General features: G+C 42.5%; 1 protein-coding gene across 5 annotated transcripts in view; it reads right to left on the bottom strand.

Annotated features, from left to right (window-relative positions):
- dclk2a (doublecortin-like kinase 2a) overlaps positions 1–22527 on the bottom strand; it is a 43031-nt gene that overhangs the window by 12227 nt on the left and 8277 nt on the right. For 3 of the 5 annotated variants that reach the window (XM_086157389.1, XM_086157391.1, XM_086157394.1), the window contains exons 3-6: positions 8094–8223; positions 4687–4785; positions 3899–3949; positions 1406–1494 (exon numbers count right to left, since the gene is read on the bottom strand). In XM_086157389.1, coding sequence (XP_086013515.1) covers positions 1406–1494; positions 3899–3949; positions 4687–4785; positions 8094–8223 — 369 coding nt within the window. The remainder of the gene's footprint in view (positions 1–1405; positions 1495–3898; positions 3950–4686; positions 4786–8093; positions 8224–22527) is intronic. The other 2 variants (XM_086157390.1, XM_086157393.1) reach the window with 1 other exon arrangement.

Below are 22527 nucleotides of genomic sequence, written 5' to 3'. Positions count from 1 at the left end.
GAGCATACCGAACCACCAACTGGTTGTAGGAGCTTTATCTGTTAATAACAGCCGTTGTTCTTCTTTGGTTCTTGGTTTGCAAGATTCAACCTTTGCCTATTGATTTGTGCTGTCACATCCTGCTAACCTTCATTATACTATCCAAAATAAAATAAAATAACAATTAGATAATAAAATAATCATTAAATAATCAAGTAATCTATAATCTGAGATCTTTAAATGGATATAAATGAGGGAAAAGAGAACATATGAACCTCCTGTCACCTATATTACACCAAAAAAATAGTAAAATAATTTAATACTTTGAAATTGATTGATCAAATATACGCACAATCCATAATCTGGGATTTTGAAGTGAATATTAATGAGGGAAATTAAAATGTGTACTGTCCTGTTAAGCTTCATAACAAATTTAATAATTAGATAATAATGCAGTAAAAGAATAGAATAACACAATCTTATCTGTCTTCTTTAAATGAGGGAAAACATATGAATATCTGAAATATATATCCTGTTATTTATATTACACCTTAAATAGTTTTTGAACAAAAATGCATTCAAATAATACATGTGAAAAAAGAAATAAAATATACACAAAGTACATGATCTGAGATTGGTGGGATTGGATTGGAATGAGGGAAAAGTAAACACAAATAAATATGAATCTAAATCTCTGCTAAGTCTATGCTTTAAATCTAAATCTCCAATAACAGCAACTGTCTGGACTGAAGCAGGAAGTGGAATTCCCACTGATAATAAGTAAGTAAAAATAAAATAAAATAGAATGAAAAGTATTTGTGTATATATTAATATACATATATATATAAATATGAGATAAAGGAACAGGTTTGTCATCTGCTACAATGTTTTTCTCCACTCTTTTAAACGTGTAATGTCACTAAATCATCCAAATGTGTTATCCTGCCAAATGATGGCTGAGGGATCAGTCTGCAGCCGAGCCCGCGGAGTTTTGCCAAACCGCCTGCAGCATTTTGAAAATGCAGTTCGGAGAAGCGACACGCAGCTTATGAACAAAATTAATAAATAAAAAGTCCATCAATAAATCAGATTAGCATCTCAAGCAGAAAGAGCCTCACGCACGGCGGTCAGCGGGTCACGCCTTGACACACATTTGTCAGTTCAGTTCAAGTAGGATGCGGTTTTTTCAACCGTCTATCGGCATTTAACACAAGCATGACATATTTGATTTAAAAAAAAAAAAAAGGAATTTATAGGTCTGGCTGATGGAAGATGAATCGCATTCAAGTCCTCTAATAGTCTAAAAGCTCAGGAGATAAATTGTTACATCTGGTTTTTAAGCGACGACAGAGAATCTTTCATTGTGGTGTGTGTGGAAATACTTCGGGGGGAGTGTGAGGCGGGAAAAGCGGGTCCAGCGTCTCACCTTGAAGCCGGGGTTGCTTTGGGGGCTGGTGGGAGACGGGGTGGAGGATTTGGTGGACCTGGGCGTCGACAGGTGGCTCACTCCGTTCACTGGAGAGGAGAGGAAAGATGTGTTTCTGCCGTGCGTTTTTCCGGATTCTGCGGTCATGCCAATCCCAGCTGTCACTGGGTGAAAAGCCGGGTTTCCCCCGGAGCGCTCGATTGCAGACATGCAACCATTCACCCTCTTATTCACGCGCCGCATAGACCGGACACGTCAGAAGTCCGGCCCGCGGGCCAAATTTTCCCCGCATCCGGCCCCCATTAGGCCTACATCATCAGGAAGATCCGCAGCTTCCTCACGGAGGATGCAGCGCAGATACTCATCCGGGCTCTAGTCATCTCTCGTTTGAAATACTGCAACTTCCTCCTTGCCGGTGCCCCAGCGGTGACCATCAGGCCTCTCTGGAGCTTATCCAGAAAGCGGCAGCCCGCCTGGTGTGCAACCGTCCCAAATTCTCCCACACAACTCCCCTTCTCATGTCCCTACACCGGCTCCCGGTGGCCGCCAAGAAGCCGCATCAAGTTCAAGTCCCCGGTGCTCGTCTGCCGTCTTATCTCCAGGATATGGTCAAGAAACACCCTACCCGTCCCTACCCGGATGCATGGATGGATGGATGGATGCATGTATGGATGGATGGATGGATGGATGGATGGATGGATGGATGGATGGATGCATGTATGTATGGATGGATGGATGGATGGATGCATGGATGAATAGATCTATCTGCTCCTTCCCCGCCCCTTTGGCTTGGTTTCATCCCAGGCTGATCTTGACGTTCCCGCGGTTTCATGTCATCCCACCAAACAGGAGCGGTTTAGAGAATCTTGTCAGAGACACGGTTACATAATAAGAGCAAAATCTCCCCGCAGAGTCTTTGGAGTGTGAAGCCGGATCTGAGTGTGTGTGTTACAGGCGGCGCTTTCCTCCGCCTGCGCTCTTGTTTTCTGGCAAACGAAGAAAGACATAATGCGTCACACTTTCGACTCGAGTCTTCATCTGCATCCGCTGAGCTGAGGAAACTTGTCTCATGCTGCCTACACCCCGTGTGTGTGTGGGTGTGTGTGTGTGTGTGTGTGTGTGTGGGCACCCCTCCATTGTGGGTATTTATGTTGTTCTTGGTCAATCTCATATTTCATAAAACTATTACAGCATCTGTTATAGCCACAGAGTTGATATTTGACTCTTCACCTTCGTCCACAGCTGCAGACGCAGGAGGAGAAGTTAATAAGCCGAAGAGCCGGTTTAATCAGTCGGCGGCTCGGAAACGGCGGGTTTGGCCGCGGCGGGTTCTCGGGTAAGACGGATGTGAATCGTAAAATTAAACGCACTTGTTTACTGCGGGTTTGAAAGAAGGAGGGAAAAAAAAAGAACAGAAAACTTTTATTTGATTAAATTTTGTTTCTTTCAGGGGGAGAAAACACGGCTCTTTGGTTTTACAAACAGCTATAACTTGGTTTAGCGATCTTAAAATAATTAAGAGCGTGGCTGATTTGAGATTTTATCTAAAAAAAAAATAAAATAAAATAGAGAGTTTGCCAAACAAGGTGTAAAGAATTGATTGAAAAGGAAAATAAACTTTCCCAAACAGTTTGCTGACTATAATTCCACCAAAATCAACCAGAAATTACTTTCGGGGACCAAATCTAAATTTTTTTCTGACATAATTCGGACACTTGTCGAAAGATGGATGGATGGATGGATGGATGGATGGATGGATGGATGGATGGATGGATGGATGGATGGATGGATGGATGGATGGATGGATGGATGGATGGATGGATGGATGGATGGATGGATGGATAGATAGATAGATAGATAGATAGATAGATAGATAGATAGATAGATAGATAGATAGATAGATAGATAGATAGATAGATAGATAGATAGATAGATAGATAGATAGATAGATAGATAGATAGATAGATAGATAGATAGATAGATAGATAGATAGATGGGTTGGGTTGGGTTGGGTTGGGTTGGTGGCTAGATAGATAGAAAAATCTAATTAAAAAAAAATAAAACAAAATAGAGAGTTTGCCAGACAAGATGTAAAGAATTAATTTAAAAGGAAAATAAAAATTCCCAAAGTTTTCTGAAAATAATCCCACAAAAATCACAGAAATTACTTTCGGGGACCAAATCCAAATTTTTTCTGACATAATTTGGATACTTGTCAGAAACCTGCAAAGAATTTATACATAAATCTGGAAGAAAATAAGAAAAGTTCTTAAAAAAATGTGAAGAGCAACATTACTTTTGCTCATATCCTGGTATATGTTGACATTAAAAATCAGGGTTCTGATATTAACATCAAACCACGTTGTTGATTTGGAATCAAAACGCTGAAACACCTAGTTGTGAACGTGTGTGAATGCCGTCGGGTGGAAATTCGGAACCGCCAAACATCAGACATTTCGGCATCAACTCGCGTCAGAGGGCCGGAAATCTCACCTGGAGATTTGACCGGAGACTGGCCTGCAGAGTAATGGACGGTACGCCGGGCTGCAAGCGGGAGAGAGGACGATGTTAGGAAAGTACAGGAGGACGGAGACGTTCTTCAAGACTCTGCATCGGGACGCCGATAGAGTGATTAGTCGGCAAAATTTCGCCCCGGCTCGCCGCGCCGCACCGACTGCTGAGTCACTGGGCGGAGATGAGGTGAGGCCTTCAAATTGAAAAGCTATCCTTTGGAAATATCGTGGATCACCCTGCGCTGTGGCAGCCATGACTGTAGTTTTTTTAATGAAATGAATTCTCAAGAGACTCCAGTTTTTAGGGGTAAAACACTTTATAGCCTTAACTTTGACACTTTATATTTTATTTGTATTTCTTATTCTCCCTCCTCCCTACTATTATCTATTATTGTTATGTTTTACTTGAAACTCTGGCACTACAATTTCCTTCAGGATAAATAAAGTTATTCTTATTCTTAAAACATTTTATCTGGTTCCGTATCTCCAGAAATCTCACCGTTGGTGTGAATGCATGAAGTGTATGACACTGTAACATCAGTACTCCTGTGTTACTTCTATTTAATACACCGGGCTGTGGAACTGTAAAAAACTTGAAATTTGTATTGAACATGCCATATAAATAAGGATATGTCACTTACAATTGGATACACAATTTAAAATGTAAGCAAAATGATAAAGCAGCCGTGCCCTCTTATGTTCCGGGGGGGTCAATATTTGATTTTTCTTGTGGTATTTCTAATTTCTGAATATCTCGTCGTGGTGCACCTGAGCCGGGGGACTTGCTGCGGCGTAAGGCTCCCGGGCTCTTCGCCGTCCGGTTGGGAGGAGCGGAGCGGCTGTGCGACGACTTCAGCACCCTGCATTCTGGAGAGACCGGACGAGAACACTGGGATAAAGATCCACGGTAAGACCGTGCTCTGAAGATTGGGCCATCGCGGCATAAACACGGCGCTCTCTGCGGGGAACGGGGTTATTATGTCGGTTAATTTTAATGGCATGGCTGTAACTGAATGTTGCGTGGCGGAGGCGGTGAAGAAGTTAGTCACAACGCCAAGAGAACGAAAATGAAAATATGAGCTTTTTTTGACACCTGCTGTTTCATTACCATTCTTCATATAACAAAGTGAGCTGAAAATTATCTTAAAATTTTTGATCTTATTATCAAATACACAAAATTAGACTTCATATCCAACCAGAAGTGTTAGCTAAGAACAATTTAATAATTTGCAGGTTAGAGCAATTTGATCATTTGCAGGATAGGATCACCAAATAAATCCTAAAATAAAGATGTGTTTGGAGTATTTTTCTGATATAGAATGATGCTCAAGCAGCAGACGTCAGATTTAAAAACCAATATATGAGCAGAGAATGTGGCTAACACAGATAGCAGTTCTAACATGTTCCCATGACACGCTCACACACACACACACACACACACACACACACACTGTTCATAGATAGACACTCACATATATATATATATATACAGCGCATATATATATATACATACATACATACATACATACACAGACACATACATATATACAAACACATAGACTTACATATTGTACATACATAGACCCACACATATACATGCATACATACTTATATACAAACATACAATTTCATACATACATGCATACATGCTACACACATATACATACATAAACACACTTACATACATATATGCATACACATGAATATATACGTACTATACATATAGACACACACATACATGCAGAAATTCACACACTATCGATAAATATACATAGAAAATACAGTACGTGTGTATATATATATTTACAGATTATTTTCTTTTCGGCTTTTCCCTTCAGAGGACACCGCAATGAATCGACCTCCTCCATCAACCCCTGTTTTCTAACTGTAACTTCTTCTCTCACATTAACTAACTTTATGCGTATGCATTATATCTATGCATATGATAAAATAACCCATGGCAATATCTAGATATGGAGCATATTGAACACAGTCCTGAGAATATCTTTATGTGGCTTTTGATGGACCTGCTTTTGCAACTTTTCCGAGAACCCGGTCCGGTCCAGACCCCACTGACCAAATGTTGCCCTTCTCGCTGCTGCAGCGCTGATATATAAAAAAACACCCCTCTGGTACTTGCACACATGACAACCACGAGCGTTGGTTTTTATGGTATCGCCGCACGCCACGGCTGACTTTGTGGTGCGGCAGCGTTCATGAAGAGCAGATGTCGTCGCGAGGCTTGTGGTCAAAGCCGGGATGTAACGTGACGACCGAGACGCGGGACGTCACGCCCACAGAAAGAATCCGGGCCGCATCTCTGGAGCGCCCGCTGTGCCGTTTGTCAAGCATGTTTTCATGTTTCGCCGCCTGATTGGAGGAGATAGTAGCGCCGTGCGACGGCTGTCGATACGCATCAGACACCAAATCGTTTGAGGACGAAACTGAATCTCCCGAGCTTCAGCCAACATTAGATCTGACGAACCACAAGATGATTTGGGTTGAACGTGTGATTTCAACCCACACTCTTTTGACTGAATCTGGGACAACATATCTGGATTAAAATTGAAATTTACAATTCCTATCCCACATAATATAGACATACAACCATTCTCCTTCTTATTCACACGTCCGGGCAATTTAGAGTTTCCAAAGAGCCACTTGCATGTTTTTGGACTGTGGGAGGAAACCGGAGAACCCGCAGGAAACCCACACAGACACAGAGAAAACATGGAAACTCCACACATAAAGGCTGCCCATAACACAGTATATAAATGTAAATGTAAATACATTGAATATATTTTAAAGATATCAATTACGATTACCTCATTTGATATTTCTTATAATTTTTTGAATAATGTGAGTTTGTTTTTCCAAGTTTCAAATCAAGACGGGCTTTATATCTCTTTTTCCACTTTTTTTTTTTTCAAATTATTCACTTATTTTTACTTTTTTAAAATATTTAATTTCTTTTATTCAATAGTTATTATATTATAAATGTATATATATATATCATGAATTATATTATGAATTATAATACATATAATAATATTTATTTTATTTTATTTTATCAATTTACTTATTTAATTTATTTATTTAGAAATTTACTGTAAATGAACTAACCCACCTGCAGTTCCTTCATCAGCCACCAGAGAGCCACTGCCCACGTTCTTAAATTCACTGCACACACATTTTATGTTTGCATGACAGATTGAGGATAAGGTATAAATTGATAGATTAACTAATCTGGCTTTTAGAATACTTTCATTCAATTTTGTGACTTTGTTAACTTTACAACACCAATATTTGAAATATCTTTTTCCTCTATGTTTAAGCATTAAGTGTGCCGGACCTACTTTCCTGCAAGAACCTTCCTCTACCTTTAGCAGAGAACATTGTGTGCCTTTTTTTGTTCTTTTAAAGACCTAATTCTTAAAATTAGAGCACAGGGGCGTGAGTGGAAAGAAACCATCCTGAAAACAATCGAGGAACCCGACCCTTATTGTCAGACGCGGTTTAACACGACGAGCAGGTGTCGCAAAGGATGTGCCTCCTGTTATTATGTAACCTGGCAAATATTAAACAGGACGTCGATATGTCTGACTGTTACTAAATAAAAAAAGAAACTCCTACTTCCTTCCCCTGAGCTCCTCCAAATCTGGCTGGAGCGCTACATCGTTGCTACGGTGGAGGGATACATTTGTTTAAAGAGGTCAGATTTTGCCTGAGTGCTCAAACCCTCAGCGAGATATAGAAGTGAAATTTAACTGTGTGTTTGTTTGTGTGTGTGTGTGTGTGTGTGTGTGTGTGTGTCACATAGACCCCCGGATAGAATTCAAGACATGAATACAAGGACGTTCATAGCAACTCTTACTCACCAAAATAATAACAACAGCGACAACAACAACACCAATAATAATAATAATAATAATGCAAAAATCATGTTATTTGTGAGGAGTCACTTTACATTTTGGAGATCCTTGAAATCTGAATTGAAGTGTGTTTGTCCTCTGACTGTGCAGCCACATGTGACAGGAAAGGGCCGCAACAAGCGGTGCTGGCAAGAAGGAAATTACAGGGAAGGACACCTGTACCAACACTTAGTCACGTGCACACACACACACACACACACACACACACGTGGACGGATGTTTAGTTAGTCTTAGCAGGCCTACCAGTCATAAAGGCTGCGGAAGCCTTACCACTGTGATCCAACACAAAGTCGTCCTGGGCATAGCGGTACTTCTCCGGGCCACATGCTATGAAGACGTCATCGTCTCCGAAGAAGTCCTGGAGGCAAATGATCTGAGAGGAGAAGAAGAGGAAAACTCAGATGTAGATTGTTTGAATAAATAAACATCTCTGCACGTGAGCTGCGATCAATATTGCACTATATCATAGCACTTTCATATGTTAGGCGTTTCGCCAAATTACATATATCTCTATTGGCGAGACGATTTTCAAGGATTGAAACTGTGTTGCATACAGGTGTGGGAATCCTCCGGGTTTTCCGGGTTGCACGGTCCAAAAATGGTGCGACAGGGTTATCGGAGCCCCAAAAACGTCCCGGCATGTGAGTGAGAGGGTGAATGGTTGTATATCTGCAAGTGGCATCCAGGGCGAACCCGGCCTCTCCAGTGGGAGCAGTACCGATAATGAATGAATGGAAAAGTGTAGAATTTAAAATTAAATCATTGAAAACATGACACTGAAATCTGTGCCGGGGTTTGTTTACCCCACCTGGATTGGCAGCAGATATTCTCAGTTCCAGGATTTGAAAGGAATTCAGCGTATATTGTTGTTTTGTTTTTAATGCGAGAAGCCGCAATGCAAGTTGCTGAAAAACCTTATCTGTAAAACTTCCTCTTGGCTGTCTTCGGTCGGATGACGCACAGCCGATTGTTTTTCCCATCTTTCATGATATGAAAAGCTCATAAACTATATTCTAGTCTTCCACAAACTGGATCAATTCTACTTTAAATACAAGGTCCTGCAGCCAGTAATTGTAAGCAGTCAGAATTACATAATTAGCTTCGGCAGATTCGTTGATCGCGTTTGGTTTCCTGAGAATTTCCCAATCGATATTGCATTGCTCTTCATTTCAACCGGTATGGGTGGTGCATGCTTGACTGCAGTATATATGTGTGTGTGGGTGTGTGTGTGTGTGTGTGTGTGGGTGTCTGAGATTCACCCAGAGACAAAGCGCAACCACACAGCAAGGTCGAAACAGCCCAGTATCCTCGGAGCCGCAGAGTCAATGCAGAGTCATGGGAGGAAGCAGCTCTGCGCTGCAGGGCTATTTGTCTTGTGCTGTTCTGTCTCTCAGCAAGATTGTCATTTTCCCCGCGACTCAGACCTCTGTTGCTTTCGGTTACATCATGGGTAACTTTGAACCTCGACCATCATGCCGCCCTCACGGGAGATATTTCTGTTGGCAGCGCTGCACTGAATATACTTTAAAATATACTTTATTAGCAGGAGTGTCATTGGTGAGACATAACACCTGCATAATATTGATGCCGTTTTAAGAGATCCGCTTGCAGCCTCTCCACTGTGTTTTGCTCTGACACCTATACTCACTAACTCTGAGTAGAATGTGGCAGATGGATGGGGATACCGGAGCCTCACACAGCGCAAGGCGGAGTTTGTGCATGAAGGGCGGATATTAGGGGAATCTGTTATCCGGGAAAATGAAAACAACTACAGAGGAGAAGGAACGGTCACCTACGAAGGAAGAGGCGGACGAAGCCGGCGGGACACGAACGGAAGAGCGTCGGGGAGTGACAGAATACACTGAATATTTAGCGATACATTTCCCATCCATATGATTCAAGATTTTTAATTAAAAATGTCATTGTGCGGTGAGAGCTCCCGGTTCAGAGCACGTACAGGATAATATACAAAAGTAGTAAACGCGGCCTTTCGGCTAGTTATTGAAGCGAGTTCTGCAACGTGTGCCGAGCCGGGGAGTGAAACTCAGGGTACGACAAACCCTGAGTGGATCCTATGAGCTCTCGCTCTGGAACTTGGCAGCCGGTTCCAGAATCACCATGGCAACGACCTGCAGGGATAGCCCGAAGTGTGTGTCAAAGCCGGACCGATATAGCTGCGGGGCTTCCAAAGCGAGAGAGAAATCACATATTTTTTTATTGATTTCTTTATTTTTTTGGTTTTGTGTTTTTTTTTTCTGTTTGTTTGTTTTTACTTTGACCTCGGAGAACAGTTCTTTGCCCGTCCTCTCCCTCCGTCCCCGTGGGGAAGTGTTTGCAGACTAAGCGACACAGCGGTCGAGGTGAGCACTACTGTCCCTCGGCGGCGAACGTCAACATCGGTGATGACAAACGCCGACGGGAGACCTTGGCGAGAGGTGTGCCGCTGTGATGCTGTCTGACAACCGCCAGGCAGCCTCCTCAATCTGTCTGCCCTTTTTAAAAGTGGCAGGAAGAAGAATGTAAATTAACTCCTGTTCATTTCAATCACAGCTGTAATCCGTGCGCCGGCAGAACTTTTGCCAACTTTTTTGGCTTTTGTTGCGGCGGGATCTGCCATTTATCTTTCCCTTGAAAGCGCCCGCTTATTTTTTGTGATTGCCTGGCGAGCAATTCTCCACATCGGGCCGCAAGGAGGCCGGTGTAGCCGGTGATTAAGAGACAAACGGTGCCCGCTAACGGTTCTGAAACGCCAAGCAGGCGGACGAGCTGGCAGTCAGAGCGTACACACAGCCTCGGCGCTCGGAATGTAATCAAATACTTGGATCGAAATGTTTGCCGGTTAACTTCGTCGAGTCTGTTTCAGTCACAAGTCAAAACGGGGATCTGTTTTACTGCTCACGGGCTCACCGCAGCCAATCACCTGCCTCTGTTCCACCCCGTCCGTGCATCGCTTTCTTGCACACCAACTAGTGTCGCGTTCCTTTTCGCCCTGTGCGTATATCTAAAATGATTTGAACGTGAATCGATTCCTTTGGTTTTCACCAAGATCATGTGATTCTCATGTCCATCGAGCCGTCCTCCTGCTCGACGCTGAGCTCCAGCTCGGTCCACTGTGACCCTCCCAGACTGATCTTATCTTCATTCAGTCAGTCGATCACAGAGCCGCATCGTATTCTTTCAAATTCGCCCTCTCGTACACACATCTGAGCAATTTAGGGTCTCCAATGAACTTCCTTTATGGTTTTGGACGGTTGGAGTAACCCTGGAAAGCCACCCAGACAAGGGGAGAACATGGACAGAAAGGCCCTCCTGAGGGAATCCAACCTTCTTCCTGTGAGGCAGGAATTATCTTATCTTATCTTACATCCACTTTTGCCAACACACAGTGTTCTGTCCACCCTGAGGAGCGCACAGGCGGAGGGCAGTGCGGAGAAGAAAGCAATTTATCAGCAGAGGAGAGGAACAACCGATAAACAAGACTTTCTGGAGAACGTCCAAGCCTCAGAACTAGTTTGTCAAGAAATGGCGACCCAGGTGGTGTGAAAAGCGAGTCGAGGAGGTCGAGAGGATCGCCTGACAAAGAGGGTGGATGGTGTCATCGCCTATCAGTGACTGGAAATACTGTCATTGCATCCTTTGTTGAACGCCAGATCACAACTGGGCGGTCACATGATACCCGGGCGGAGGACTGCTCGCCGTGTGAACTTAAAACCGGAATGACGAGAGCCAACAAAATCATCCGTCTAGTTGTTGTACGAGCCTTTTGGATACTCGAAACAATCGAAATGTGAAATAGGAACAAAATGATCCTGTTCGCCAGCTGTGTTGATTTCCGCTTTGCACCGTCTTCAGGTGCCGTTCTAGTTTCTTATCGCCACAACCGGTGGCCACTTCTGGTCTCTGTCCCTGAAATGGATGTAACCCACAACCAAAATAAACTCCCTCCCACGATGTGCCGGTTGAAACCTAAAAATATCAAGTGAAATTAATGTGTGTAACATGAGGAGGTTTTCTTCTTTATCGCAAAGTCAAAACTGGGAGGGGGGGGGGGGGGGGGGAGGACGGGGGTGAAGGACGTGTGAATGTCACACTCCATTAGCCGTGTTTCTCTTGGGTCGTGTCAAACGCTGCCGTGGCGAGCGGCCTGTGGCGCCGCATCGCAAGCGCTGCCCTCTTTGGGCTTGTCTAAGCCAATCAAGTGACCCGATTAGCTCGTCTTTCACGACTCCAGATAAAAACTGAAGTCTGTTCTCCAAAATGTGACCCCCGACAACAAACCCCATCCCGTCCCCGCCCGCCCCGTCCGTCTGAACTCGCCGTGCCCTCACCATTTGCCCGTGTCCTCCACCCTGTCTGCTGAATTTTCTGCCCAGCTGCTCCTGGCATCAGACGGTCTCCGGGCCAACGGCTCAAGGAATGTTTGCAGGCATTCAGAGCTTGAAGCCTTATTTACAAGCTCATTAAAAACAATCCAACCAAAAAAGGTTAATTATATTGCAGAATATGGCGGTTTGAGATTGTTACAAAGAATTGCAAATGAATAATTGCGAACTGCTTGGTAGTTTACATTGAAGTAAATACAAAACCCCCATAAACTCCAATATCTGTGCGGTGCACAGGTTACAGTGTGGCCAGTAGTTAATTAAAACTTATAATAAAATCCATCAATCTTCCATTTTAGTACAAAACAGCACGGCAGCTGAGGAATCAGTCGCCTGCCTTCGCCATCCCATGAACATCGACCCATCTACAAACCCCATGAGGTCACCCGTGCGTTCACCGAGTTATTAAATAATGCACTGCTGTAGCATCAGGACAGCACTGCTGCAGCATCATCCCGATCCACTGATGTTTATCCACAGGTGAATTTGTTGGTTGTGTTGTTGCTTCATTTAAACATTTCCTTTTCTGTCATTTTACGCCAATGTTTAATCACAACAGTAATGCAAATTAGTTTTTATATTTTATGCATTTGCCAGAAGTAGGGTACTGACATCAGAAGCTAACACTGGATTTGGAAAGGTTCAGCAAAACTTTGAATGTCCTATAGTATAGCATAGCATTGCATGATATAGTGTAGGGTAGTATCATATATTTTAATACGCTGTAGTATAGTGTAGTGTAGTGTCATATGGTATGGTGTAATATAGTATAGTACAGCATAATATAGCATTGTGTTGTGAAGTATAGTATGGAATTATATAGTGTAATATAGGATAGCATTGTATATTATAGAATAGTAGTGTCGTATGGTTTATTATAATAAGATATGATGTCGTATAGTGTAGTATTGTATAACATAATATTGCTTGGTGTAGTGTCGTAAAGCATAATATTGTTTTGTGTAGTATCGTGTAGCAAGCATAATGTAGGGTAGTGTGTAAGAATATCGTATAGTATAGCACAATATATCAAAGTGTGGTATAGTAGAGGGTAGTGTAGTATGGTATAGCATAGTATAGTATAGTATTGTGTTGTATAGTATAGCATAGCATAATATAGTACAAGGTAGTATAGTATAGTATAGCATAGCATAGCATAGCATAGAATAATATAGTATAGGGTAGTGTATTATAGTATGGTATAGTGCTGTATAGTATTGTGTAGGTCCAAGGCAGTAAGAAAGAAAATCAACAAGGAACTGTGTTGGTGTGAGGTAGAAGCGCAAACCTCCAAGCAACATAAGATATTAAAACTTGAACTCATTTTTTGCTTTAAACATACACACACGGAAAGTATACTCTTTTAATGTTGTCGAGGTGATTCTGAATCTCTAACGGACCCGGTTATTAACTCTGACCTCACCAAGAGGCTGCTCTCCGAAACGACTTAATTCCTTTGGATTATAGTGATAAATCTCAGCCGAGTGTAACGCCGGAGACAGGGTGGCTGCGCGAAAAAAAAAAAAAAAGAGCAATGGGAAATCTAACACCATTATTAACCCACGACAGAGAACTCACATGCACTGAAACCTTTATTAAACAGGGCATTCAAGTCCAGAGCCTCTCGGGAGATGACTTTGTCATACTTTGTCATTGCTGGAAGTTTGAATTGTCTACAGAATAATTCAAAAAACGGTCCTAATTAAGGCATTTCATGCAGAGACACTGCAGGTAACAGACCTCGGGAACAATAGAATTTACTTGAATTGGAACAGGAACGTTTCGTGAGGGAACTCGAGGGAAACTCCCAGGCAGCGTGATGAACTTTATCGCATCGGTCAGCGAGTCGCTGCTCCGTCACAGCTGTCTGGCTGCCTCTCGTCTGCAAAGTCATGCTCAAGCACGTCACCTCAACGTGCCAGAACCCTTTCCCCTCCAAATTTGTTGTCAGAGAAGAAATGCTTAAAGGTGTCAAAGAGCCACTGAATTGCAATGGGTTGCAAAAATAGTTGACGCCAACAAACAAGCAAAAAAAAACAACTTTTTGGTCAAAAAACAAAAATCATGCGGTAATCTCTCTTCAGCCAGAGGAATTATTGAGAATAACTCGAATAATTACAAAAAAAAGATAACAATGGCTGCGGAGGAGACACTGTTGGCTATGCAAATGACACCCCAACGCATGACAAAGTCCATTCCGATCCTTACATTTGTCAGTTTCTCCTGGGTTCCTGGTTCAACCTCCAGCAATGAATATTCACCCCGTCCGCCTTTCAAACTGGCGGGAGGGAGCCGCTACTCCTTTTGCGCGATTTAACTGGAGCAATAAGACAAAAGTGAGCGTGCCGGGAGGGTTCTGGCATATCGGAGTGACAACTCCCCTGTTGAGAGCCCGCTGAAAAGAATAAGCGGGCTCGAGCGAACAAAGCACAACAAACGGTTGAGATCATACAATAGCGCACAATAGAAACCCTCCCTGTTTTTGGCCTCCACGCGTTTGTGCGCAGCTGACGGCCTCTTGCCCCCCGACACCCTGGGACCTCTGTCGTCTGCCCGGCTTTTTGTTTTCCAGTCGGTCATTGTGGGCTTGATTGCCAACAGTTGCAAAACAGAAAAGACGATATTGGTCTAAATATACCATTTAAGCATTGGCCTAAAAGTCAACTAAACATTGACAGAGCCATGCAGACACCATTTGAAAGAGGCTCCGGGATTTGTAGGTATTCGTGTCCGTATGCATCGGAGATCCCGTTTTGGATCGAAGAAGAAAGCTAAAAGGGAATATGCAAAAAGATAGTTGTATAAAATATAAAACCACGCACATCGGAATTAACCAAAGGTGTTACTAGACACGATATCCCCGGACGGCTGGTGTCACTGCGCCGGTGTCAGACCGAGGTGGATGCCGATGTCACCGCAGAACAATAGGTGCGGATGCAAATGTCATGGCTGTTGACCCAAATGGCGGCGTTTAATCCAGACTTGGCCCTGAAAACGGCTCATGCCTGACAATCAGATGCAGACTCTGTGTGGCCTCGCCTCCAGCTTGAGGGGCGCAGACTTGTTAATCTGTCTGTAACTGCCAGCGTGTTTCATTGTCCCGCCAGGAGGATATGCAAATGTCACCATATCAATCACATCAATGTGACAAACACGGGGAGAGGAATTCTAACACCTTGACGAACGGAGAGGGAAATAAAGCCTCGAGAGAGTAAAAGAGCAGCGCTTCCCTGTAAACACACCCGCGATAAGACGCGAGCCGGTTTTGGAGAATCGGGGCCAAGAGGCCGTCGTCATTAGCGTGCCACGTGAGGCGATGCCACAGTCTATCAATGTCATGCTACCTCCTGCTAATAACCACCACCACTTTGCTGCCAAGAGCAGAAATGGAGCAGCGCGATTGTTACCGAGAAGAAGAAAAAATAAAACAGGATGTGATTTTTTGAGGGGTTTCATGATATCTAATTTTAATTGATTGAAAAAATAAATTTTAATATCATATATACTTATATATCTAATAATAATTCTGCAGCTCTTTCTATTGTCGCACAGTATGCATGCAGTAGTGTCGTATGTAAACTAGAAAAAAGACAGTTATTGAACTATCTTTCATGCGATTAATGCAACATGACTTTGTTTGACATCCTGTGCTATTATCTCTTATTAAAGACTGATCCGCGTCTGCCACTGAGGATAAATCAGCTAATCTGGTGCACAGATCTCCCGCAGTTATCTTTACTCGGGCGTCTCCGCCCTTAAAAGCGCTGCGCTCCAAATGATCCCGGTCTGTCGTTGCTCCCTGACGTATGAAAGGATGACTGACCGATGACGCTGCCAGAGGAAGACTTTTCAATAATGGTCTTATGCTGTTATCGTCCAATATTGTCAGTGATTTGGAAAGGAAAAGGTTGTTGACCTGAATTTCACCGCATTCCAGACAAACCAAAATTGACTGAATACTGCAGATACTTCTATTTGATTAAAAAAAAAAAAAAAGTTGCTTTTACACACTGTGTTTTTCATTGAGGGCCTGGAAGGGCATTCTGCAAACAGCGATGCGGGAAATATAGTAGACATGCGAGGTTAGGTCAGATCCACCCTCTAAATGCTTATTTGAGTAAGACTGGAGTCCGAATCAACATTTCCTCTTCCTCCCCGCCCGGTGAGATGAGTATTGCAATACTTTGAAGGTAAAAATGGCACGGAGCGGAGGCTGTCAGCTGCTCTGCACAGTGGGATGGATGAACAATCACGCTGTGAGAGCGGGGAGGGCGAGGGTTAAGAACACCGGGGGTCGGGAACGAAGCCCGATGATAGTTTTTTTGCAGATTCAACCGTCTTCCCAAGAAACTCAATCGAATTCGCGGGTGGCAAATCTCGATGGCGCTCGGCTCCGGGGGCATCGGAGCTCACACCTGGATTTACCCCGGGGGATTTATAGACGGGGCTAATCAGCTGCTGATTCTTGGATCAGCCTAAAATCTGGTTTCTATATTTGTGGTCGACCTAATACCGGGTTTCTTGGTTTCTGTGCACCTGCAGGAGGTTCAGGAGGTATCTGAACAAACCTCAAGAGCAAATTCACATCAGCCTGATGGTTGCTCTCAAAGGGCCACATGCAATGCTAACAGTATAAATGTAACTAACCGTAACCAAATGAAATGTAAATAAATGTAACCACTCCTTAATGTTAAATAAATCTGAATTTATTACTCATTCAAATCCTGATTGATTTAAATGAATTTGCATACTAGTTTGCTAGTTGCTCTGTTATCACATAAATCCTTTTATATTTTTAGGTTAAGAAACCCACATTACACCATCAATCAAACTAATCAAGTAAATAAAGAAGAACATCATCCGACACTATGTATGACATTAACTTTGTTCAAAACCATCAACTTTTCTCTTCCAGGACATTTAGGGATCATTTGTATTTCTCAATTCCACTTCCACTGAAAATCACATTGACATGGATACACTGCAATCTAATGATTGACATAAATTCCGGGAAATGCAGTTTATGGTCAATGCACATGTTTGACTTATTTATTTTAGGACAATCAGACCTTTTTTTTTTTTTTTTATGACGTTCTCATGGGCCACATAAAATGACGCGGCGGGCCACATTTGGCCCACCGGCCTTACGTTTGACTCTTGGGCTCCAGAGCCTGCAGACCTTTTGGGGGGTCAGCGTTTCATCGTGGAAATCTCAAAATGTGTGGCATTACTTGGGCCACTGGATCATCGCAAGTTGCGAAGCATTTGCCAGGATAATGAACGCATCAATGAAATAATTCAAAAAAAAACCTGTGGAAATCGTATTTTCTGCCTGCCCAGTCAGCTTTGAGATGTAAAAGAGGGTTTTCTTCCCGGAGCGGCAGCTGATTCTGTTGGCTCTGATAACCAGCATCTACAATTAACATTCAGTCTGAAGAGGGAGAGAGTGGACAGAGGAATATTGTGTTTGTACACTCACACACACACACAAACACACACACACCTGACAGCTGCACATTAACACTCCCTTATAGTTTCTAAGTCTAATTATCCGGTGGTGGCCGGGGCCTCAGCAGGGGGTTGGAGTGCACACGCGTGTGTGTGTGTGTGTGTGTGTTTTAGCAGGAGAGGGCTGCACGCCTGTGGACAGGGTGGCTGGGACCTGTGATTTGATTTTGAAGGAGCAGATGGCTGGCTGCTGCTGGAAGGCGTTCTGGATGTGTTTAACGGGTGAAAGAGAAAAGTGTCCTCCTCGGACTCTAAGATCGAAGCCTTCCACAGATACCGTGATGTTTTTTATTTAAATAAAAAATGCTTCTCATTCCAGGGGATAATTGGCTAATATATATTATATTTACATCAGATGACTAGATTTGCAAAGAACTGTCCAAAAGAAAAGAAAAAAATCTGCATTATAAGGTGCAATATCAATGAACGGGTCTATTTTCATACATAAAGCGCAACGTGTTATACGGCGCATGATAAAATATTCGGTATATAAAGTGAAACAAAATAGTCACTTTAGTCAAACTTTATTCAACTCATTCACCGATTTAATAACCCACTGTTGAATTTTGTCCTCTAACTGTGTCCATCTCACTTTGTTCCCTCAGAAACTGTTTAGTCTTTTTCCTTGTCGCAGTTCATCTGCTTGCTTCCTCCACTCAGGTGCCATTGATTGATTTATGTTGAATTCTTTCGTGGCTGCTCTCTTCTCTATTCTTGAGTTTGAATTCTGCTTTATAAGCAAGTCTCTGAACAGGGAGCGTTTTTGGGGGGTCCTCATACACACACGAATGTACAGTGATATTATGTCGCGGCGCAGAACGTACCGATATAAAAAAAAAAGCGGTGGAGGCAAGGGTACTACATACTGTTCTCCGATTTGTTTACAGTTGTCAGCGATAGCGGACACCTCAAGATGGCACAGGTTTGGAATAATGTTGTATTCCAGCTCAATAGAATTAGTTATGTAATGTTATCTGATGTTGCAGTTCGTATTCAACCAAGGACCCGCTTAAGTACAACGTCCCTGTTTCAGGAGGGAGCGGTCCGACAATCGATCAAGCAGAGGGACTTCGTCGCTCACCAAAAACATTTTGACAGATTTTGGAGCGCAGCATACCACATCAAATTGGTTGGAGGTCAGTAAGCACAACATTTCATACATAAGGCGCGCTGGATTATAAGGCACATTGATGATTTTTGAGAAAATGTAAGGATTTTAAGTGCGCTTTATAGTGCGAAAAAGACGGTAGTTGCAAACAATGTGCTTTTCCGCCTGTTGCCGGCAGACCGACTCGGGGCCACAGGCTTATCAGGGCAGCCGAGCTCTGGACGAGCAAAGCTGTCAGATTACGCAGACACGTCTGCACTCAAGAGACCGTTTCTTCCTTATACTCGCCTCAGTTGTTGGATGGCTGGAAAAAAAAAACCAAGTAATCCGGGATCATTTTCGGGGCAAGAAACGATATGAATTATTCACAGGCCAGTCTCTGTTGAAAAACTTATAGGACAAATACAATGGAAGTAAAGATTATGTCCTGAGTTTATGATGGGTAAACTTCTGTGTCATGTCTGAGTAATTTCTTGTACTATCCAGATAATCCCATTAGCTTTGTTTTCTCATAATTAAAAAAAGATATCAATATAAATAAATTACAGTGAAATAATTGATAAATAAAAATTCTCATATTCCGTGGATGAAATAAAATATATGGCTGTTTCTGTCGTTCTCCAGACAACATCAGGAGTTCCAGAAGCAAGTCTGAAATACTTGGAGTTTCACGTCGGCACTGGTGTCTTGTAATGCATAGTTGCAGATACGGAGTGGATACAGCGCATAAAAATATGAGATTGTAGTTTGGTTTGGTTTCTAACCGAAGTTTCTGACATTCAATATTTTGCATCACAGTTTGTTCCCGTGTTGTGAAACTGCCACGGGGACTTTTTTAATCAACGCATGAATGGTAACCACAAGCAAATGTTTATCCCCAAATCCACCCGACGGGCATTTCAGCCTGTAAAAAAAACAAAATCATATTCTCAGAATGCGCCGTCATGCAGTTCCAGGCGTTGTAGTGTTTGCGGTACTTATTAGTATACATATTGTACAACATCTGAGGACAACCGGTCTCCTCACAAAGAGATTTGACCAAAAAATTTCCCAACCCTGTCACTGGCATATTGATCGACCAATGAGACGCCCGGCACATGGACATTAAATCCCTCTATCAAGTCTCTCTCTTTAGCTGTTGACATTTCCAATGTGCCCAAACAATTCCATCACACAAGGCTGGGTCAGAGTGAATCATAGTTTGACTTATTCTGCGCTTCCACCACACAGTAAGAAGGTCTGTTTTTCTTCCTGTGTGGAGTTTGCATGTTGTTTGCATGTCGGTTTCCTCCCACAGTCCAAAAGCATGCAGGAGGTTCATTGGAGAATCTGAATTGTTCAGTTTTGTGAATGAGTGAGGGAATGGTTGCGTGTCGCTGCATGTGGCTACAGGATGCGATGGGTATAAACTCGATATAAAGATCGAATGGATGAATTTGTGTTTCTCTTGGATGAACCACTTGTTTCAATTCATATCAATATTATGAGCATAGATAGATAATGTCTGTGGAGGCTCTCAGTCATCCAAGTCATGGTGAATTCTTGTTGAAGTCTTCTTGCCGTGGCGACTGGACTTGAATTTCTTCTCTTGGTATCACGTTTTGCACCCGCGGCCCAGTCCTGTCTGCACCCTCCAAACAACCAGAAAAGATTCACCACCAGAACCAAACCCGTAACTTCCACATGAGCCTCAGTCCATCTGATCCAACAGGTTTCGCTCCTTTGTTTAGCTTTACCTTTTCACATTCCAGTCCAGGTGATCCCAACGAACAACACCGCTATTAGCGTAACAACTCCCTCGAACCCAGTTTCTGCCGATCGACTTTTTACATTTGCATAACAAGGCCCCATAACTTAGAACCGCCCCAAACCCTGGCAGTCATATTGGGAAACTCCTCATGAGTCAGTAGAACTGAAGAAGCCTTTCGGATGAAGGGCCGAAACGTCGTCAAGTGAAGAAATTCAAGTCCAGTTGCCACGGCTACAAGAACGGATAATGTCGGTGGATACCCAAAGAAATAGTATTACTTGAATTGATAGATGTGAAAAAGCTTATGAAAACAAGGTATGAATTTCATGTTGTATAAACAGCCTTAAAGTTACTTCATACGTCAGGTATCATTTTCAAAGCAGTATCCTGGTATTTCAGTGCTTAGTATGACGCTGGACATGATCCTGTGTTAAGATGAGGTAGAGAAATGAAAAATGCCGCATGTTCTTCCGTCCAAATGTGTCAGAGGAAGCTCTGTGGTTGTGGAATGCTCTCCTGACAGGAGCAGCAGCGAGCCAAGTGATAAGGATCATTATTCTCATGAGTCATTCCTCTGGACCGCCCGGCCAGAAGGTTGACAGGAAATAAAGAGGCCCACCGCCGAGAACAATCTTAAGTCTCGACCAACGTTTCCTCTAAGTTGCGCAATTGTGCACTGCTCGCACACTCTCAGTGCACAAGAAAACCTATCCAGTGCAGTGAGCGCACTGCAAATGAATTAGATATGTAACATTTTTTTCTGTATCATTTTGCCGTGTAACTGTGATTGACAGGTATCCAGCCAATCATACGATACGATGCAATTATGCGACGCAGCCAATCACGGCCTTGACATTACTTGCGCAAGTGCTCTGCGCACACACGCTACTATAACAATAACAGCAGCGCGGTGGAGTGAAGTGACGCTAATGCTAACATGCTAACCCCTTATCAGCGGGAATGTGATAGTTCCACTCACCAAACCAAAGGAAAAAAGAAATGCGGTTTCTTTTAAGCTTGAAAGGCTGTCTGATTATGTGCAAATAGAAGAAGCTGTGAAACTGGGTGAGATTTTTTCTTTTTCGATTGAGAAAGGTCTGCTCTGCAAAACATGCAGCGAAGCCAAAAGTAGTAAACCAGTTTTCTGATGGAACAATTTGGACTAAATTTTGTTCTTCATTATCAGTACATGCACAGACCTCCAGACTTTTTTTTTCTTCGGAAACAGAACCGAAGATCCATTGACTTGAAATCTTTTGTCTGCTGTAGGTTGATGGGTCTTAAGGAAACTACATCATTATTAATCATACGGTCAAATGAAAATAGACTCTTGTTCAGTATGAGAGATTAAAAGTTAAAAAGGCTCAGTTACAAAACCATGCCGTAATCTAATCGAGGCTAATATTTTCAAATGTATGGAGCCGATGCGTAAACCATGTAAACCAATGGCCAAAGATATTTTTCTATTTTATTTTCAATCATCGCAACGCATGGCTCTCAGACTTTATGGACCAAAACATAAGATTTTACTCCCTAAATATTATTCTTTATACAATATATAAATATAATATGAAAAAAAAATACATTAAAAGGTGCATATATATCTTTATCTACATCTCTCTGTCTCTCTCTCTCTAAATATCTATATATATAGTTATATAGTTATATAAATACACACACACACACACACACACACGTATATATGTGTGTGTGTGTTTGTGTCTGCCATAACCCCAGATGGATCATTATCATTATGTAATGTGTCCCAATTGAGTTGAATTACAAGAAGAAAAAAATAAATAGATAAAAAGTCTTGTGAATTACAGGGGGGTTGACAAGTTGACGGTTAAATTTAAGTTATGAATATAGTGAAAGTCATGAGCCGAAGAGTGTATTATTGAAATAATCGTGGCGTGTAATTATGCATGG

The sequence above is a fragment of the Fistularia commersonii genome, chromosome 12, assembly GCF_037954325.1.
Source record: "Fistularia commersonii isolate RoL2024-O1a breed Wild chromosome 12, RoL_Fcom_v1.0, whole genome shotgun sequence".
Classification (NCBI taxonomy): domain Eukaryota; kingdom Metazoa; phylum Chordata; class Actinopteri; order Syngnathiformes; family Fistulariidae; genus Fistularia; species Fistularia commersonii.
This window is presented reverse-complemented; position numbering and strand designations above follow the sequence as displayed.